The 19,417-nt window shown below is 38.6% G+C and overlaps 1 protein-coding gene across 2 annotated transcripts in view; it reads right to left on the bottom strand.

Annotated features, from left to right (window-relative positions):
- Positions 1 to 19,417, bottom strand: part of CERS6 (ceramide synthase 6) — a 328,855-nt gene that overhangs the window by 128,932 nt on the left and 180,506 nt on the right. For both annotated transcript variants that reach the window (XM_012440541.2, XM_012440540.2), the window contains exon 4: positions 12,110 to 12,167. In XM_012440541.2, the coding sequence (XP_012295964.1) occupies positions 12,110 to 12,167 (58 nt within the window). The remainder of the gene's footprint in view (positions 1 to 12,109; positions 12,168 to 19,417) is intronic.

Genomic DNA, 19,417 nt, shown 5'->3' on the forward strand with positions numbered 1-19,417 from the left:
GCAATGACAGCAAGGGCCCCTGCCAGGCAGGCCCATTCTCGTGTGCATTAATAAATGAGAAGGGGGGCAAACATAAACAAAACAAAGCACAAACACTAAGCCATTTGTCCCACCTGACAGCAGACCCAGTACCAGGTACTCCCTGAACTAGAGTTCCACTGGAATCACACACATGGAGCTATAATCAGAGCATGAGCTGGTCCAATCGGAATTCCTGCTGCTCTGCTCCACATCAAGTACTTGTCCTAAGTACACTGCCCCCGTTCCAAACACACCCAGACAAGATGAGGCCCTTCCCTGCTGAGAAAGAACATCGGTTTCACAAGCAGAAGTAGAACATCTCATTACTTCCCCCAGAAAGCTGTTCTTAAGCAAAGAACATCTGGTTTGTTTCATTATTGTTGTTGATGAGGAAAATGTTCTATTATGGTGATCACTGTATGTGAAAGCCATTGGCTCTCAGATTTTATAAAAACATACTTGAGTAATGCTTTCCTTGCTGAATTCAGTAAATGATTTTTTCTTTCTGTGTCAGAGAGGTCTCTGATGATGATTCAGCTAATGCAGAATGAATGTGCAGGTAGAGATTTTGATATATGGATCGATACTTCATATCAAATTACCTGAATCTTCTGCGAGTTACTAGTTTTCTATTTCCCGTGGTAGAAGTAGGAGATGAATACTAATGCAATTCCCTTCTCAGGCACTGCCTCCGGCCAAAGGAAGCCTATAAAGCTAGTTTTGTCATAGCATATAAATTAGACCAATGCTTTTCATAGTCAAGTTCAACTCTAAACTTTTGAGAAGTCTATGCCTTTAGGGGACTGTCTAATAATGAAAATCGTATTTAAGCGAGTGTTATTTTGGTAGACTCCGACACGAGTTCTTTTTTTTTAATTTCTAGAGTTTCTACAAAGTTGTTATGTTATCTAGTGAGCTGAAAAGATAAGATTTATGGTTTTATAAACCAGAAACTCTTGTATAATTACAGAAAAGCAAGTACTCAGAAGGCAGCAGCACCATTTGCTCTTGGAGCACCCCAAAAAATCTTCCAAAAAAATCTGTATTTCAGCTTTATGAAGTCCTAAAGTCTGTCTACCTCACAGCCTGAAGAGAGCTGTCAGTCTGAGATGCCATTCTCTCAAGACATGGCCTGAACACAATGCAGAGACAATATGAGGAAAGGCTTCTCAATGTTCTTTAGAGAAAATTTTATAAAACCAAAATCAAAGTTTGCATACCATTAAACAAGAAGCTATAAGCTATAATCTCAGTGCTGATGAAATACCTTTATCATATGAAAAAGATTTTAATTTATCCTAGGCAATGGACAATTTCAAAGTATATTTCCTGAAATGTCAAAATATGAAATTGTCTAAACTAGTTTTTTTTTTTTTTTTTTTTTTGAGACGGAGTTTCGCTCGTTACCCAGGCTGGAGTGCAATGGCGCGGTCTCGGCTCACCGCAACCTCCGCCTCCTGGGTTCAGGCAATTCTCCTGCCTCAGCCTCCCGAGTAGCTGGGACTACAGGCATGCGCCACCATGCCCAGCTAATTTTTAAAATATTTTTAGTAGAGACGGGGTTTCACCTTGTTGACCAGGATGGTCTTGATCTCTTGACCTCGTGATCCACCCGCCTCGGCATCCCAAAGTGCTGGGATTATAGGCGTGAGTCACCGCGCCCGGCCCCAAACTAGTTTTTTTAAAAAAATCCCTGAAGTGAATTTTTGCTTACTTATTTTTATTGATATATATAATAGTTGTATATGTTTGGGGGGTAATGTTTTTTTTGATACCTGTATATAACGTGTAATGGTCAAATCAGGGTAACTGGGATATTCATCACCTCAAACATTTCTCTTTGTCCAACCAGTTTCTTAACATGAATAGTATATAGATGGTCTGCTAGTTACACTGTGGAAAATACATAACATAGAAGGAGAGAAAAAATTATTCTGTGGAATGATATCAAAGGTGTAAAAAGGAGTTTCTGTACCCACTCTGAAAATTAGGAGATGATTTCTGATTAGATCCAAAACTATCAAGAATGCAGCAACCACAGATTCTCAGCTTTGTTACTATGAGTTCAGCTGGAAGTAGCAGACAAATAAAACAGGACAGTGAGAACTAGGCAAACATAAACAGCCGAATTTTGTTTCTTGGACCAAACTTTTCTATTTCTTCGCCATTTAAATGGAATTCAACTTTTAATTTCTATTTCCTCCTCTATAAAATTCACAAGCTCATGTTCTTTGATGACCCAGGTATACCTAATCCTATGCACAGTCTTTTCCATTCCAATTCCTACATTTTAATTTTATGTAATAGAAAATAAAGTATTAAAGATATTTTTTTTAAAACTCCAAATTTCTACCTCTAAAAGGGGTCTTCATTTTTACCCACTGCTGTGATTTATCCACATATATAACTGCCACAGTAAAACATATATATGAGATTGTTACTTACTTTCATGTAACATTCTACCAAGTATTTTCAGAATAATTATAGTTTTTCTTAAAAAGATTGCATGCCATTTTGTCACTTTGATAATTTAATTAAAATATTATTCTAATATGAGACATTATGTTCTGCTTTGGATTTGCTATCTTATATATGTGCATATATTCATATACATTTAGTGGATATCCATGACCTCCACATTCACAAGTTGTAATAAGTAACTTCACACATCCATATTTTGTTTTCCTGTGTAATTTTTTCCTTTTTTTTTTTTTTTTTAGACAGAGTCTCACTCTGTCATCCCAGGGTGGAGTGCAGTGATGCAATCTTGGCTTACTGCAACCTCTGCCTCCCGGGTTCAAGCAATTCTCCTGCCTCAGCCTCCTGAGTAGCTGGGACTACAGGCGCGTGCCACCATGCCCAGCTAATTTTTGTATTTTCGCTAAAGACAGGGTTTCACCATATTGGACAGGCTGGTCTCAAACTCTTGATCTCATGATCTGCCTGCCTTAGGCTCCCAAAGTGCTGGGATTACAGGCACGAGCCACTGCACCCGGCAATTTTTTCTTAAGGATAAGTTTATAGGAGTTGGATTGCCAGGTCAAAATACAGGAACATATATAAGATTATTCTGCATTACCCTGCCACCTTCCAAGGAGGTAGGACCAGCTCACCATACTTATCAGCAGTTTTAAATTCTTTACTGAATTATGGGATATGAGCTGAAAGCCATTAGGTTAGTCTACATTACTGATTTTAGAGATGAAGCAATTAAATCTGAGAGAGATTAAGAGGTTTGCTTAAAGGTCATAAAGCTGATTAATGGCAGAATTAAATCCCAAACCCAGGCGTTCTGACTTCCTCTCCAGGGCCTCACAGTCACGTTATCCTCAGTTTCTCAATGGCCTCAGAATGCTCTCCTCGGAGAGAGTGCCAGCCACAGCCAACACAGAAGGAAAATGAGGTAGGGTAAATGAAAGGGAACCGGAGAATCAGAAAATATGCAAGACGGCAGATGCAGGTAGAGGAAGGAAAAGAAAATGCAAGAAGCAGCAGCACTGAAGAGTTTCCATTGGTTTTTCAAGATCGTTTTTGTTTCAGATGTTTACCTATTTGCAAGCACTGAAGCACAGGACAATGGGTCCGGGCAGGAGGCGGCAACAGAACAGTATTTTTCACACGAAGGGATGACAATGGACTTACACAAATCATTCCCAGCAGAGACCACCTCTTCATCAGTAATAATTAGTGCAATGCCTTGTGTTTCCAAAGTTACGGCTTCCAAAGCACTTCTACACACACAGTCTGGACAAGCATCATTTTCCCATCTTACAGACGGGTTTCAGAGAGCAAGGCTTGCATTAAGCATAATGAGCAGGGTCAAGAATGAAATCTCAATCTTGACTTCTAACATCATTCTATACTGATTTGACTTTTAGTTTTCATGAGTAAGGTGAATTTACTAATAAAAAGTTACTTAACTGCTAGCTTTTTAAAACTTAACTAAGTTGTTGTTGTTATTGTTGTTAACCTAGACAGTCTAAAGACAGCAAAACAGGCTCCAGTTTTGCTTCGGACAAGTCAATTCATCTTTCTGAAATAATTTCTTGTTTTCTGAAATAGGAAATATGGGATAGGCGATCTTTAGGGTCCCTTCCCAATGTTAGTATTATATATCACGTGCACTTCTTACAGAAGTATTTTATGGGGGTCATTTTCATAAAAACCAAATTTAAAGCCTCCTTAATCAGCAACATAGTCCAAGCAATTTTAAGATTTTTTAAAATGACACAAAGAACAAAATCTTAAATGGACTCACATTCTAATTGCTAGACAAATTCTATTTTCAGTCTTAAAATAGGCAAAAAAATTTATAATTTTGTTTCCATTTCAGAAAGATTCCAAACTAAGCAATAAGCAAAAGAGAACATTCTCAAAGGGGAACACTTCGTGACTTTGTGGGTTGAACTTTGAGAACACCGTATGAACAACGACAGGCTGCACCTTTGTTCAGGTTGGATTCAGAAAGTCTATGGGAATGGGCAAAGGACTCAGTCTGACGGGGTACTTTAACCATAAATTTCACCCAGCAGTTAGTCATGAAGTCAATGTAACAAGGGGCAACCTTCATGTTTTAAAAATGTAATAAAATAAGTTAAAATATGATTTATCAGAGTGCATTTCAGAATGCAGCCATATGACACAACTGGGCTAGTTCCTGAGATACTATTGTCGGTCTCAGAGCAGAGACTGTGCAAGCCACACTTCTATTGGCTTTAAGGAGCTGGTGCCTCGCCAAGTTCAGCTTCTTAGAAGCACTTGAGGAAGGCTGGAAGGCTGCAAGAGGAAGATGGGGCCTGCTCCTTTCTGTTTTGCTTCTAGTTCTTGTCATCACTTTCACCCCTTGCCCCCACATCCACCCAGCAGTGCGTCCTCACTCCAGCAGTAGCAGTTCATTCCAGTGGCAGCAGCTGGTCAGTGCCCCCTTTGTCAGAAGTCTTCTCTGGCTCTGTGACTCTTCCTTTGAGACTCTAGGTTCTGTAGTCCTGTGGTCCTCAGTGGCAGTGCCTTCCTGCTATTACTACCTCCACTATACCTCAGTGCAGCGCTAATGGGTGAGGAGCAATCCTTGAAAGGTCTGTTAAAGGTCCACAACAGGCCGGGCGCGGTGGCTCACGCCTGTAATCCCAGCACTTTGGGAGGCCGAGGCGGGTGTATCACGAGGTCAAGAGATTGAGACCATCCCGGTCAACATGGTGAAACCCCGTCTCTACTAAAAATACAAAAAATTAGCTGGGCACGGTGGCGCGTGCCTGTAATCCCAGCTACTCATGAGGCTGAGGCAGGAGAATTGCCTGAACCCAGGAGGCAGAGGTCGCGGTGAGCCGAGATCGCGCCATTGCACTCCAGCCTGGGTAACAAGAGCGAAACTCCATCTCAAAAAAAAAAAGGTCGACAACAACATAAGGATCTACCACCAGAGGTAAATTAACTAGATGACTAAGCACACTGCTTTCAGTTAACTTCTCTTCATAGGTAGACTTTCTCAAAAATCAGGAGCTGCTTTACATTCAGGTGCAAATTTCTTATCTCATTGCAGACTGGTAGTAAACAGCAAATCAATTTACTTTGAGAAACACAGGCTTGGTGGTTCCCTCTGGTTAATGATTCTTTATATTACAGTCACTCCTAAAATTAACTACTGTGGTTTCTATCTCCTGTGAACCCCTGACTGATATTGAAATTAGACATAGGTATATCTTGAGTAACATTTCTTTTACAGAAATGCATGTGAGCAAAATAAATTAGGATGCAAAATGTACCATATGGGATGGGTGTGGTGGCTCATATCTTATAATCCCAGCATTTTGAAAGGCCAAGGCGGGCAGATCACCTGAGTTCAGGAGTTCGAGACCAGCCTGGCCAACGTGGTAAAACCCGTCTAAAATACAAAAATTAGCTGGGTATGGTGGCACACGGCTGTAATCCTCACTGCTTGGGAGGCTGAGGCACAAGAAGTGCTTGAACCCAGGAGGGGGAGGTTGCAGTGAGCCAAAATCGTGCCACTGCACTCCAGCCTGGGTGACAGAGCAAGACTCCATCTCAAAAACAAACAAACAAACCAAAAAAACAAACAAACAAAAAAAAACCACATGGTCAGACGGCTGGAAGTAAGTTAGCCTAACATGCAGATTATAAGGAAAAATAGAACCTAGGAAAATGTGTTAATTTGTATGTGTACACTGTCTGCTAAAACTTCAGAGTACCTTAAGTATTTCTAGGTCTTCTTTAACAAAAGTATTTGACTCTGCCAGTTATAATTATGAGCAGACCCTCTTGTTTACAGCAATTATAGGAGCAATCTATTAAGTCAGGCTTACTTTCAACATGAGTTTTATATATTTCCTACAAACACAGTAGTAGCTTTACTGAATAGTTCACTAACATGTCTATAAGGTCAATGTTTTCTAGTGTAGGGTAGGATGGGTACTTATTAAACCACCCTAGAAAATGGACACCACAGGCTCATTTGACCTACAGGCAGAAGAAAACTGGTCAGTGCATTTTTCTAACAGCACATGTAATCATCTACATTTTTTATTCTAGAAGTAAGAGGCAGCAGTAGCCTCTCATATCTTAAAATGGATCCACTACACTGTTATTATGAGAATTTTCCTACTGTACTTTTGGAAGAATCTGAACACAAAGACAAATTTATGCTGTATTGAAAGAACTATGTGTTTCTTATTTTCTAACATTTAAGGTATTATACAAATTTGAATTACCTTATTTTGATTATTTCTGACGCTGCATCCCTAATATTTTTCTCACAGTTTAGATAAGCAAGTAGGTGTCCATTCCAAGAAAGTTAATACAAATATTTTAAAAATATACATTAAAAGAAGCATTTAAAGTTCTATAAATAAGCAATAATGATTCGGCTAGGTCAAGTCTGCCAACCAAAGAAGGAAGTCACTTGGAAATCATGCTGAGATTAGGGCAGTTAGGGCAGGCTGGCCAACCAGAGACAGCTCTGGAATAAGAAAGAGGGGCATGTGTTTCATGCCAGGTTCAGGCTTGAATAAACTGCGAGACCTTTCGAATGCCACCTACCCTCTTCTGGATTTCTGCCTCCTCAGCTGTGACATGAGAGGGTTGGACAAGATAGCTTATGAAGTCCTCCAAAGCTATTTCAGTCAGATGAATTCTTTTTTTTTTTTTTTGAGACGGAGTTTCGCTCTTGATACCCAGGCTGGAGTGCAATGGCGCGATCTCGGCTCACCGCAACCTCCGCCTCCTGGGTTCAGGCAATTCTCCTGCCTCAGCCTCCTGAGTAGTTGGGATTACAGGCACGCGCCACCGTGCCCAGCTAATTTTTTTTTTTTTTTGTATTAGTAGAGACGGGGTTTCACCATGTTGACCAGGATGGTCTCGATCTCTTGACCTCGTGATCCACCCGCCTCGGCCTCCCAAAGTGCTGGGATTACAGGCTTGAGCCACCGCGCCCGGCCTTTTTTTTTTTTTAAAGAAAGAAAGAAAAAGAATAAAGAAGAGGAGGAAAAAGGAAGAGAAAGTGAGAGAATGGGAGTATTGCTTTCTTGCCCAGGCTAGAATGCAGTTTAGTAATGGGTATTGAAAACCTCTTTTATACCAATAATTATACTTGATGTAAACAGGAAGGAATGAGGGAAGAAAATAACAAACGAACAGCCAACCAATATTTCATTTAAACTTATGAAATGCTATGCGATTACTGAGGAGTGATTTACTTCCAATTATGTAGTCACTTGTGGAATAGGTGTGAGGTGGTAATGTATGTTTTGTGTATTTGAAGTGGAAAGTTCTATAAATGTTTATTAAGTTTACTTGTTCCAGGTCTGAGTTCAAGTCCTGGATGTCCTTGTTAATTTTCTGTCTCGTTGATCTATAAAATCGTTAGCTCTTCTTGTTACATTGATCCTTTTGCCATTATGTAATGTCCTTCTTTGCCTCTTTTGCTCTTTGTTAAAGTCTACTTTATCAGAGGCGAGAATTGCATCTCCTGCTTTTTATTTGTTTATTTTTACTCTCTGATTGGTTGATAAATCTTCCTCCTTCTCTTTGTTTTGAGTCTTTGTGTATCGTTGCATGTGAGATGGGTCTGGATGCAGCATAGCAATGGGTTTTGGCTTTTTATCCAATTAGAATATATATAACTTTAATACTAGCATTTGGTGCTAGCTGGCTGTTTTGCCCATTAGTTAGTGTAAATTTTTCGTCGTGTTAATGTTCTTTTCTTTTTGACATATTTTTGGAAAGGCTGATATTGGTTGTTCCTTTATATGTATAGTGCTTCTTTCAGAAACTCTTGTAAAGCAGGCCTGGTGGTGGTGAACTCTCTAAGTACTTGTTTGTTCGCAAAGGATTTAATTTTTCCTTTGATTATAAAGCTTAGTTTGGCTGGATAGGAAATTCTGGGTTGAAAGTTCTTTTCTTTAAGGATGTTAAATATTGGTCCCCACTCTTTTCTGGCTTGTAGGGTTTCTGCTGAGAGATCTGCTGTAAGTCTGATAGGTTTCCCTTTATGGGTAACCTGACCTTTCTCTCTGGCTGCCCTTAGTATTTTCTCCTTCATTTCAACCCTAATAAATCTGGCAATTATGTGCCTTGGGGTTAGTCTTCTTGAAGAATATCTTTGTGGTGTTCTCTGTATTACCTGGAGTTGAATATTACCCTGCCTTGCCAGGTTGGGAAAAGTTTTCCTGAATGATATCCTGAAGAGTATTTTCCAACTTGGATTCATTCTCTTCATCACATTCAGGTACACCTGTCAAACGTAAATTAGGTCTTTTCACATAGTCCCATATTTCCTGGAGACTTTGCTCATTCCTTTTCATCCTTTTTTCTCCAATCTTGTCTTCTCGTTTCATTTCACTGAGCTGGTTCTCGACTTCTGATGTCCTTTCTTCTACTTGATCAATTCGACTGTTTAAACTTGTGCATGCTTCGCGAAGTTCTCGTGTTGTTTTTCAGCTCCATCAATTCACTTTTATTCCTCTCTAAATTGTCCATTCTCGTTAATATTTCGTCAAACCTTTTTTCAAGGTTCTTAGTTTCTTTGCATTGGGTTAGAACAAGTTCTTTTAATTCACAGAAGTTTCTTATCACCCACGTTTTGAAGCCTGCTTCTGTTATTGGAACACACTCGTAATCTATTAAGCCTCGTTCCGTTACTGATGAGGAATTGTGATCCCCTGTAGAGGGAGAAGCATTCTGATTTTGAGTATTCTCTGCCTTTTTACGCTGATTTCTTCCCTTCATTATATATTTGTCCGTCTGTTGTCTTTGTAATTACCGGCTTTCTAACTAGGTCTCTGAGCAGACGTCCAACTTGTTGATTCCCAGCGCCGAAATCTGAGCAGTCCACTGCGCCGGCCAAAATAGCGGTGTTAAGATTGATGGTGCTTTTCTGCCCGGGAATCTCCGGACTCTGCACCAAAAACTGGCACGCTAAGGCACCAGCAAAACTGCCGCGCCGGCCACAAGAGTCGCCCTAGCGACCCATGGGGCTCCTCTGCTGGGAATCTCCTGGTCCGTGAGCAACAAATATTCGTCTAAAAGTGTGGCGTCCTCTCGTTCTCTGCGCTTTCACTGGGAGCTAGGAGCCCGAGCTGCTAGTGATCAGCCATCTTGGATCTCTCCCAGATGAATTCTATGTACACATTTCTACTTCACATTATGATTAAGACTTACACAGCTCATTGAAAATTGAGTGCTACTTGGATGGAATTAAAGAAAGAAACCCCCACACAAATTAATTCAACAACAAGAACAATGTCTAGTTCTTTCCTTTTTTTTTTTTTTTAATTATTTAAAAAAAAAAAAAACGGCTGGGCACGGTGGCTCATGCCTGTAATCCTAGCACTTTGGGAGGCTGAAGTGGGTGGATCACCTGAGGTCAGGAGTTTAAGACCAGCCTGGCCATCATGGAGAAACCCCATCTTTAAAAAAAAAAAAAATTGTTATAACCAGAAGCAGTTGAAAGGAAATTGGCACAGACCTGGTCTAGTTTAAGAAAGAATAATTTCCATGGAAACATTCTACTGACAGTTCCTCTTACTGCTTTACGCAGACCTACTGAGGACTGGTTGATACAAATTATTCTCATTCCATTCAGTTTGTTTAGGGACAGAGTGAACCAGAGTAAAGTGTCAAAGTGTTTCCTGTTCTGATGACAGATAACTGCACTGCTGTATGAGAGCTAAAGAGACTGTATCCAGCAGGCCTAGAGCAAAAGGGCAAAAAAGTGCTCATCTATCTTTCCCTTCTCACCATCAAAGCCCCTCACCAACAGAACCAGGCATGAATTCCAAACCTTGACCTTAGTTAAGAACTTGACCTTCCTATGAAGCACACCTCTGACACATCAGCTAAAATTCCATCCAAAGCTATTTCCTCTTCCAAGGTAGTAAAGTTACAAGCACAAAAGCTCTATGGCCATTCTGTTTTTTTCTAGATAAGTAAATTTGAAAACTAGAACAGTAGAATTCCAAAATAAGCAGTTTAAACTATGTTTATTTACTCCAGTTGAGAATTTCTTCATACACAGAAACCCTGCAGAGTAAAACTCATCTTTTTAAATTGATTCAAATGGCCTCTGGGCCATACGGTCTTATTAAGTGAAAATAAGTGCAGTTACCAAAGGAAAAGACTACAAGTAAAAAAAAATCCTCTAGAAAAATATGATAATGGGAAACAACCATTATTTATAATAGAATTCACCCACAGGCAGACAATATCTGATAAACCAGATTTAAAAATTTTAAATGTATTTAAAATTTCCATGTCAGTATTTAAGATTAATAAAGCATGATATCTGGTGCATTCTTAATTTTAGAAAAAAAATCTGTAATAAATAAAGGTAACACTGATATCACTTTGGAGGCTAATACTACAGAGAAATTTTAAAAATAATTCCCTGGCCAGGTACAGTGGCTCATGCCTGTAATCCCAGCACTTTGGGAGGCTGACGTGGGTGGATCACAAGGTCAGGAGATCAAGACCATACTGCCCAACATGGTAAAACCTCCTCTTTGCTAAAATACAAAAACCTAGCTGTGTGTGGTGGTATGTGCCAGTAGTCCTAGCTACTCGGGTGCCTAAGGCAGGGGAATCGCTTGAACCCAGGAGGCAGAGGTTGCAGTGAGCCAAGATCATGCCATTGTACTCCAGCCTGGGCAACAAAGCAAGACTCTGTCTCAAACAAATAATAATTATTCCTCATGTTATGCCAAATCACTGTTGTTAATATGTGTATGACTATGAGAAGACAGGTCTTCATTAGATTTGAGGAGTCTAATCTGATAGCAGTTCCAGTAAGAACTGAAATAACCTGGAAAAAGACTACAGCAGCCACAAAGAATTACTTTCATAGATTCAGGTGCCTCAGTTCATGCGGGATTATAGTAAACGTGATAGCAGGAGAAAAAAATCCATGAAAGAAACTCTAAGAAATATATACAGTTATTTCTACTGGTGAAGAGTATAGTGATAATACCTACTGCAACAATTCATGTTCTCAAATTGTGTGATGTGGAAACTCTAACTTTTTTCAAAGCATCAGACAGATTTTATAAGCTTCCTAGTACCAGAAATGTAATAAATTATCCACTGGAGTAAATATGGGACTTAGCAACATCCAAAATATTTTTGTAAGTCAAATGAAAATGCACAAATAATTCTTTTTTTTTTTTTTTCCCCGAGACGGAGTTTCGCTCTTGTTACCCAGGCTGGAGTGCCATGGCGCGATCTCGGCTCACCGCAACCTCCGCCTCCTGGGTTCAGGCAATTCTCCTGCCTCAGCCTCCTGAGTAGCTGGGATTACAGGCACGCGCCACCATGCCCAGCTAATTTTTTGTATTTTTAGTAGAGATGGGGTTTCACCATGTTGACCAGTGTGGTCTTGATCTCTTGACCTCGTGATCCACCCGCCTCGGCCTCCCAAAGTGCTGGGATTACAGGCGTGAGCCACCACGCCCAGCCCCACAAATAATTCTTATGAAGCCTGTTATGATTATCTAAAATATTGTTACAGTCACATACTTAAAAAAAAAAAAGATGGGATATAGACTTACATAACAATTACATAAAATATTTTGAGAGATCCTACCTTTTTCAGGAATCTGACTCCATAGGTAAATACATAAAGGTAAAATGAAAATCTCCACCTGTAGAGGATTAAAAAAAAAAAAATCTGTGACATTCAGTTTATATATTCACAACATATAATCAAATATGTAAGGGAGGGAAAAGAGTTCCTTAAACTAAATTTGCCCCTCCCACAACTAGAGATTAAACTTAATGAGTAATTTCAGTGCTAGCTGAACCCATACACTGGTGTACATGGCTTAAATATTTTGAGTATTATATTCATAACTTGATTTTTATTGTTAATTGCAATATTTGCCCAATCACTCATTTTCTCATTCTCTAACATGTGAACTTCTTGTTTATCACTCATGAAGGGATATGGTTCAATAATATGAAGGTGTAATACCTGAATCAGACAAATAATTGAAAACTAACAACTTGAGTTAACTGAAGTTCATATTTGTTTTAAAAAATGTTGCTAAAGGAAGGTACATAAACTCTAAAAAAATCAAATGACAACCATAAATGACAATCTTAAACCATGCCAAACTTATGGTCTAGCTCTGACTTTCACTTTTAACGAAGAAAAATTTTTAAGTTTTCTTTTGATTTTAAATTATGGAAATGTTTTAAGTCTTTTAAAATATAAGATAGATATATATATATGTGTGTGTGTGTATATATATATACATACTTATTACAAAAAACTCTTATTCTAGTACTAAATACTCAATTTTATTTCTTGTACTTTCTGAGTATGAATAGCTGTGCCTTTAAAAGCTGGGTGAATGTCACTAAATGGCATTCCTGATGTCATAAAAAAAATTCTTGTAAGTAAAGACAATTAACTTATTGTAGTATAAAAGTAAAAAATTTAATTTTAACTCCATCTCTATTACCAGCCTCTCAGTGGTTACAGGTGAGAGTGATGACAAATTTCTGTTGGTTATACAAATTCTAGATCAGAAATTAAAACCAGGGATGTCTTCATGGGTGTGTAACTTAGGCAGTCACGTAAGACTTCATGCTTGATTTAATGCTTTGCTGTTGCCATCTTGAAACTCTTAATAGTTGTTGGACAAGAAACCCAGCATTTTATTTTACACTGGATTCTGCAAATTATGTACCCAGTTCTGGTCAAGACAGACTCAACTAACTTTGGGCAAATCTGTTAGTATCCTTTGACCTCAGTTCCATCTCTATAATGGGAGAGTGGGTTTGTGCTATAATGATGCCTGAAGGATTTGGTAGCACAAGTATTATCTCTACTTTTTTCTTGTCCTTCCCAATCCTTCTTGTATGGAACTAGCCTACTTCATGCATTTGCCTTATGTGTCTGGCCCCTGGAGGCAACTGAATTTCCAACTCTGAGATTAAATTATTTATAACAGCTGTTTCAGGTCTAAGACTCTTGTTAGTAGGCAGTGATCAGGCAGTTTTTACGTATAATAAAAGTTTTACAGAAGTCATTGGAATTCCTACCATCACTTATATATCTACATTTTATTTCATCACAAAAATGACCCAGTTTTCATAACACATAGATTCTATTACAGGAACACTGATGCCTCCATCATCTGAATAGCAACTTGTGATGAATATTTACAAGGTAGAGTTTATTTCCACAAAACATCTGAAGAAAGCAAAATTTTCAAGCATCTTGCGACTTGAAAAAGTACTTCTTTAAGTTGTGGAGTTTCATATGTTATAGTTTTAAATGCTAGCTGCCAGTCCCTGATATAATCCCTCCCCATCTTTTACTAAGATACCTGTAAAAGAGATAAATAATAAAGTTCATGCCACCATGAAAAGGAAGATATGACCTTCAACCTACTGCTAGAATCAGGCAAGAATTCTTATAACAGAAAAAGAATAAAATTAGATGTAAAAAATCTGATTAGCAGTGAAAAGTCACAAGCCTTGAAAGGGGTAGGGAAATCTTCCTCTGCATATCACCCTGTCTCCACTTTCTACCATCTTGTATAGTAATGCAAAAATCTGTATCATTAAGAAACTTAGTCCTTTGACACAAATGATTACATTTTTGGAGGCAGCAAGAGAATTCCCCACCCCATAAGTTAGTGATGGCTACTTTCAAAAGCCAACCGGGAAGGAGGAGATGCATTGTGCAACCTGGCAGTTTCAGTGACAGAAAGGCAGATTTAGGGACAACATGACCTATGAAGGTATTGCATTTTGGAGGCTGGAGTTCTTACATAATTCATATATAAAGTAACAAAGAACAAGAACAAGAACAAGGCATTGGAGATAGCTGCTTTATATGAAACTCTTTCACTGAAAATGGGTCCAAGTATATAGACATCAACCTGCTACAAGGTCAGAGATCTAAAAGTGGACTTTTACTAACAAACAGGAGAACAGAGAGTGGGGCTGAGGGCAATCTACATATCCCCTCTGTGAGCAGGTCTAGATGAGTATGTCTTAATTCCGGAATGAAAATAACAGCACAATGTCAGCATGGGTCTACTAAGTAATAATAAATGTGGAAAGAAAAGGGCATGTTAAAGATTCAAAGGAAGAACAGTTTTCTGAAAATGACTTCACAGAGGAATCATTAGTAATTTTTAGGAAAGTTTTAGGCATTGTCAATATAATACAAGAAGATATTAGCCCTAGAAACAAAACAAAGTCAATAAAAGACTGCTGGGTAAGATAAAGAGATTATAGGTGAAATAAAGTAGCATTGCGCAGAGTCTGCAAAATGAAGTGCAGCATTATTACCCACTGCAGGGGGAACACAGACACATACAGTATAAAATTAAGTCACTTACGTAGAGGGTAAACACCCCTATAAGACCAGAGAAAAGTACCAAAGATGAAAAAAGATCCTAGATCTGGAAGAGTAGAAAACATATCTAATCATAGCTGTTTCTGAGGAAATGCAAGAACTGAAATAGAATAATCAAAGACAAAAAGACTAAAAAAATGTGAACTGAAAAAAAAAGACAACTAAATTGTATTCCAAACAATATCAAATCAAAGTGATGTTCTGACAGAAATGTTGAATCCCAGGTTTAAAGTTAAAAAAAAAAAAAAGTACTTCAATGTTCAAGCACAAAAACAAGTCAACACACATAATCAAATGAAAACAAATCACCATCAAAGGAACAAATACCCAGTTGGTCTTAGAGTTCTCTGCTGTATTATTAAATGCCAAAAGAAAGGGAAGACTCAATCAAAGATAGCTATTGCCAGGCAAACTGCCTCTCATTTGCAGAGGAATATATGAACAGTATTCTCATATATTCAGAGGCTCTGAAAATATATTATTCATTAACCTTTATGAAAAAATTACTTAAGCCAACTCTAACCCACCAATATACAAACAAAAAATAAGATTTCAGAAGTGTAATTCTAGCATAAGACTATTGTTAGCAACATAAATCATTGCCCTAAATTTCATTGACAAATTAAATGCTCTTGTTCTTAAGGGATAATTTAATACAAAATATTTAACAATAATAATCAAGGGATGAATTCTCAGATTAATGAAAACAAGGAAAGGAAGCATTAAATTCATTCTTACAGGAAAATTTCAAAAGACTTCTTTTGATAAAAGAAATATACTAAGACTGTTTCTTTAAAAACTTAAAGATTATTCTTGGTTAAACAAGGTAAATTAAACACATCAATTTACCTCTGTGCCTTTATGAATGTAGCACTAAAAGAGCAAAGAAGGATTTTGTTCAGTAAAGCATAAACTCCCAAAGACACAAAACTGAAGTGAGGACAAGCACCCTGTTTTAGGGCTGAAAGCTGAAGGGAAGGAGTATCAACTTAGTCAGTAGAACCGGGAGCCAAATCCTTAACTATCTGTGGCGGATGCTCAGAAGGACCACCAATTCCCAGAAAGACACCAAATAAGGAAACAACTTTGTAAGACCAGTATTAGAAAAAGAAGCCTAGGGATTAGCCTGTCCAAAGCCACACGCTTGGTAAGTGGAAAAACCGGGACACAAACCTAGCAGTGACTCTAAAGCCCTCTCTCAAATTCTACAGAATTAGAGCACACTGCTTTGCCTAGAGACGTCAATGTGTTCCACTACGTTTGCTTGGATATGGAAGCCTTTTATATCTTTCAAACCTGAAAATTAGAATAGGAAGCTAGTAAAAACTACCACCCACTGAATCTGGTTTATCATCCTTATGCAACAAGGTTGAACAGGGCTCTTTGTTAAAATCAAGACTACTGAAATGTGCATTTGAAGCAGAAAATCAGAGCATTGAGGTCTCATGTCTTGTTGCCAGGTGTCACCCAAAAAGCAAGGGATTATAAACTACAGAAGCTGCAGAAGCAGGCCCCGCTCTACTCAGCACCTGTTTTAGGGAGACCAGGGCAGGTATATGAGGGCCATTTTATTTACAACTTTTATGTAGTGCTTCCTCTATCCCCTGAGTTCTTCTAAGCACTTTACGAATAGGAAGTCATTTAATGAAACTATTCCACATAACAAGGTAGGTACTATTATCAACATCTTCATTTTTATTTTTTCCTGATGAGGGAATGAGCACAGAGTAGGTTTAATTACTTGCTGAAGGCCACGCAGCTAATAAGAGAGAAAGTCAGGGTTAGAAATTAGACTGTTTGGTTCCAGCATCCAAACTCTTAACCATTAAGTTATTCTACTTCTTCCTGATTTTATACCTAAAAATTGAAGACAATGTATTCAACTAAAATGGTATTTCTAACCTGCTGGATATTAGTGGATGCTGCATAATTGAGAATAGTCTCTACTCTGATGAACGGCAACTGACTGCTTGCAAATCTGGGGATAGGAGAGGACTGAAAAGACGCTCATTTTCAATACCAGGGTAGCTAAAATAATATTAAGCTTATTAACAGTTATTACCCAGATGGTCTTTCTCTATCCTACTCACTCATCTCTCTACCTGCTGAGACACTGTGGCTTTTTCAGGATTTATGTCAAATTCTAGCTGTTCCATAAAGCCACCTTTTCTGGATGCTGCAACATAGAAAACACTGTAATTCTGACTTGTTCTTTACCTCCTTTCCTTCTCTTTGATACCCACAAGCCTTTGAATTGCTTGTAAGTTCCAAGTAGAGTAAGACTCAGCTTTATTTATCTTGGCATTTCTTTTATTTTTTAAATTTTATTGCACTTTAGGTTCTGGGGTACATGCGCAAAACATGCAGGATTGTTGCATACGTACACACATGGCGATGTGGTTTGCTGCCTCCATCTCCCCGTCACCTATATCTGGCATTTCTCCCCGTTATCCCTCCCCAGCTGCCCTTCCCCTCCTGCCCCTCCCTTATTCTCCACCAACAGACCCCAGTGTGTGATGCTCCCCTCCCTGTGTCCATGAGTTCTCACTGTTCAACACCCACCTATGAGTAAGAACATGCAGTGTTTGTTTTTCTGTTCTTGTGACAGTTTGCTGAGAATGATGGTTTCCAGATTTATCCATGTCCCTACAAAGGACACAACTCATCGTTTTTTATGGCTGCATAATTTTCCATGGTGTATATGTGCCACATTTTCCCTGTCCAGTCTATCACCAATGGGCATTTGGATTGGTTACCAGGTCTTTTCTATTGTAAACAGTGCCACAATGAACATACGTGTGTATGTGTCTTTATAATAGATTTATAATCCTTTGGGCATATACCCAGTAATGGGATTGCTGGGTCAAATGGAATTTCTATTTCTAGGTCCTTGAGGAATCACCACACTGTCTTCCACAATGGTTGAACTAATTTACACTCCCACCAACAGTGTAAAAGTGTTCCTATTTCTCCACATCCTCTATAGCATCTGTTGTCTCCAGATTTTTTAATGATTGCCATTCTAACTGGGATGAGGTGGTATCTCAATGTGGTTTTGATTTCCATTTCTCTAATGACCAGTGATGATGAGCATTTTTTCATGTTTGTTGGCCTCATAAATGTCTTCTTTTGAAAAGTGTCTGTTCATGTCCTTTACCCACTTTTGAATGGGTTTGTTTTCTTCTTGTAAATCTGTTTTAGTTCTTGGTAGATTCTGGATATTAGCCCTTTGTCAGATGGGTAGATTGCAAAAATTTTTTCCCATTCTGTTGGTTGCCAGTTCGCTCTAATGATTGTTTCTTTTGCTGTACAGAAGCTCTGGAGTTTAATTACATCCCATTTGTCTATTTTGGCTTTTGTTGCCAATGCTTTTGGTGTTTAGGCATGAAGTCCTTGCCTAGGCCTAAGTCCTGAATGGTTTTGCCTAGGTTTTCTTCTAGGGTTTTTATCACGTTAGGCCATATATTTAAGTCTTCAATACATCTGAAGTTAATTTTAGTGTAAGGTGTCAGAAAGGGGTCCAGTTACTGCTTTCTGCACATGGCTTGCTAGTTTTCCCAACAGCATTTATTAAATAGGGAATCCTTTCCCCATTGCTTGTTTTTGTCAGGTTTGTCAAAGATCAGATGGTTGTAGATGTGCAGCGTTGCCTCTGAGGCCTCTGCGCTGTTCCATTGGTCTATATCTCTGTTTTGGTACCAGTACCATGCTGCTTTGATTACTGTAGCCTTGTAGTATTGTTTGAAGTAAAGTAGCATGATGCCTCCAGCTTTTTTTTTTTTTTTCTTAGAATTGTCGTGGCTATATGGGTTCTTTTTTGGGTCCATGTGAAGTTAAAGGTGTTTTTCTCCAGTTCTGTGGGGAGGGTCGCAGGTAGCTTGAGGGGGATAGCATTGAATCTATAAATTACTTTGGGCAGTATGGCCATTTTCACAATATTGATTCTTCCTAACCATGAGCATGGAATGTTTTTCCATCTGTTTGTGTTCTCTCTTAGTTCCTTGAGCAGTGGTTTGTAGTTCTCTTTGAAGAGTTCATTTACATCCTTTGTTAGTTGTATTCCTAGGTATTTTATTCTCTTTGTAGCAATTGTGAATGGCAGTTTGTTCTTGATTTGGTTCTCTTTAAGTCTGTTATTGGTGTATAGGAATGCCTGTGATTTCTGCACATTTAATTTGTATCCTGAGACTTTGCTGAAGTTGCTTATCAGTTTCAGGAGATTTTGGGCTGAGACAATGGGGTCTTCTAAATATACAATCATGTCATCTGCAAATAGAGACAATTTGACTTCCTCCTTTCCTAATTGAATACCTTTATTTCTTTTTCTTGCATGATTGCTCTAGCTAGAACTTCCAATATTGTATTTAATAGGAGTGGTAAGAGAGGGCATCCTTGTCTAGTGCCGGATTTCAAAGGGAATCCTTCCTGATTTTGCGGGTCTGAGTTAGTTTCTTAATCCTGAGTTCTAATTTGATTGCGCTGTGCTCTGAGAGACTGTTTGTTATGATTTCTGTTCTT

This window comes from Aotus nancymaae, unplaced genomic scaffold (genome assembly GCF_030222135.1).
Source record: "Aotus nancymaae isolate 86718 unplaced genomic scaffold, 86718_ANA_hifiasm-v0.15.2.pri h1tg000029l, whole genome shotgun sequence".
In the NCBI taxonomy this organism is placed as follows: Eukaryota; Metazoa; Chordata; class Mammalia; order Primates; family Aotidae; genus Aotus; species Aotus nancymaae.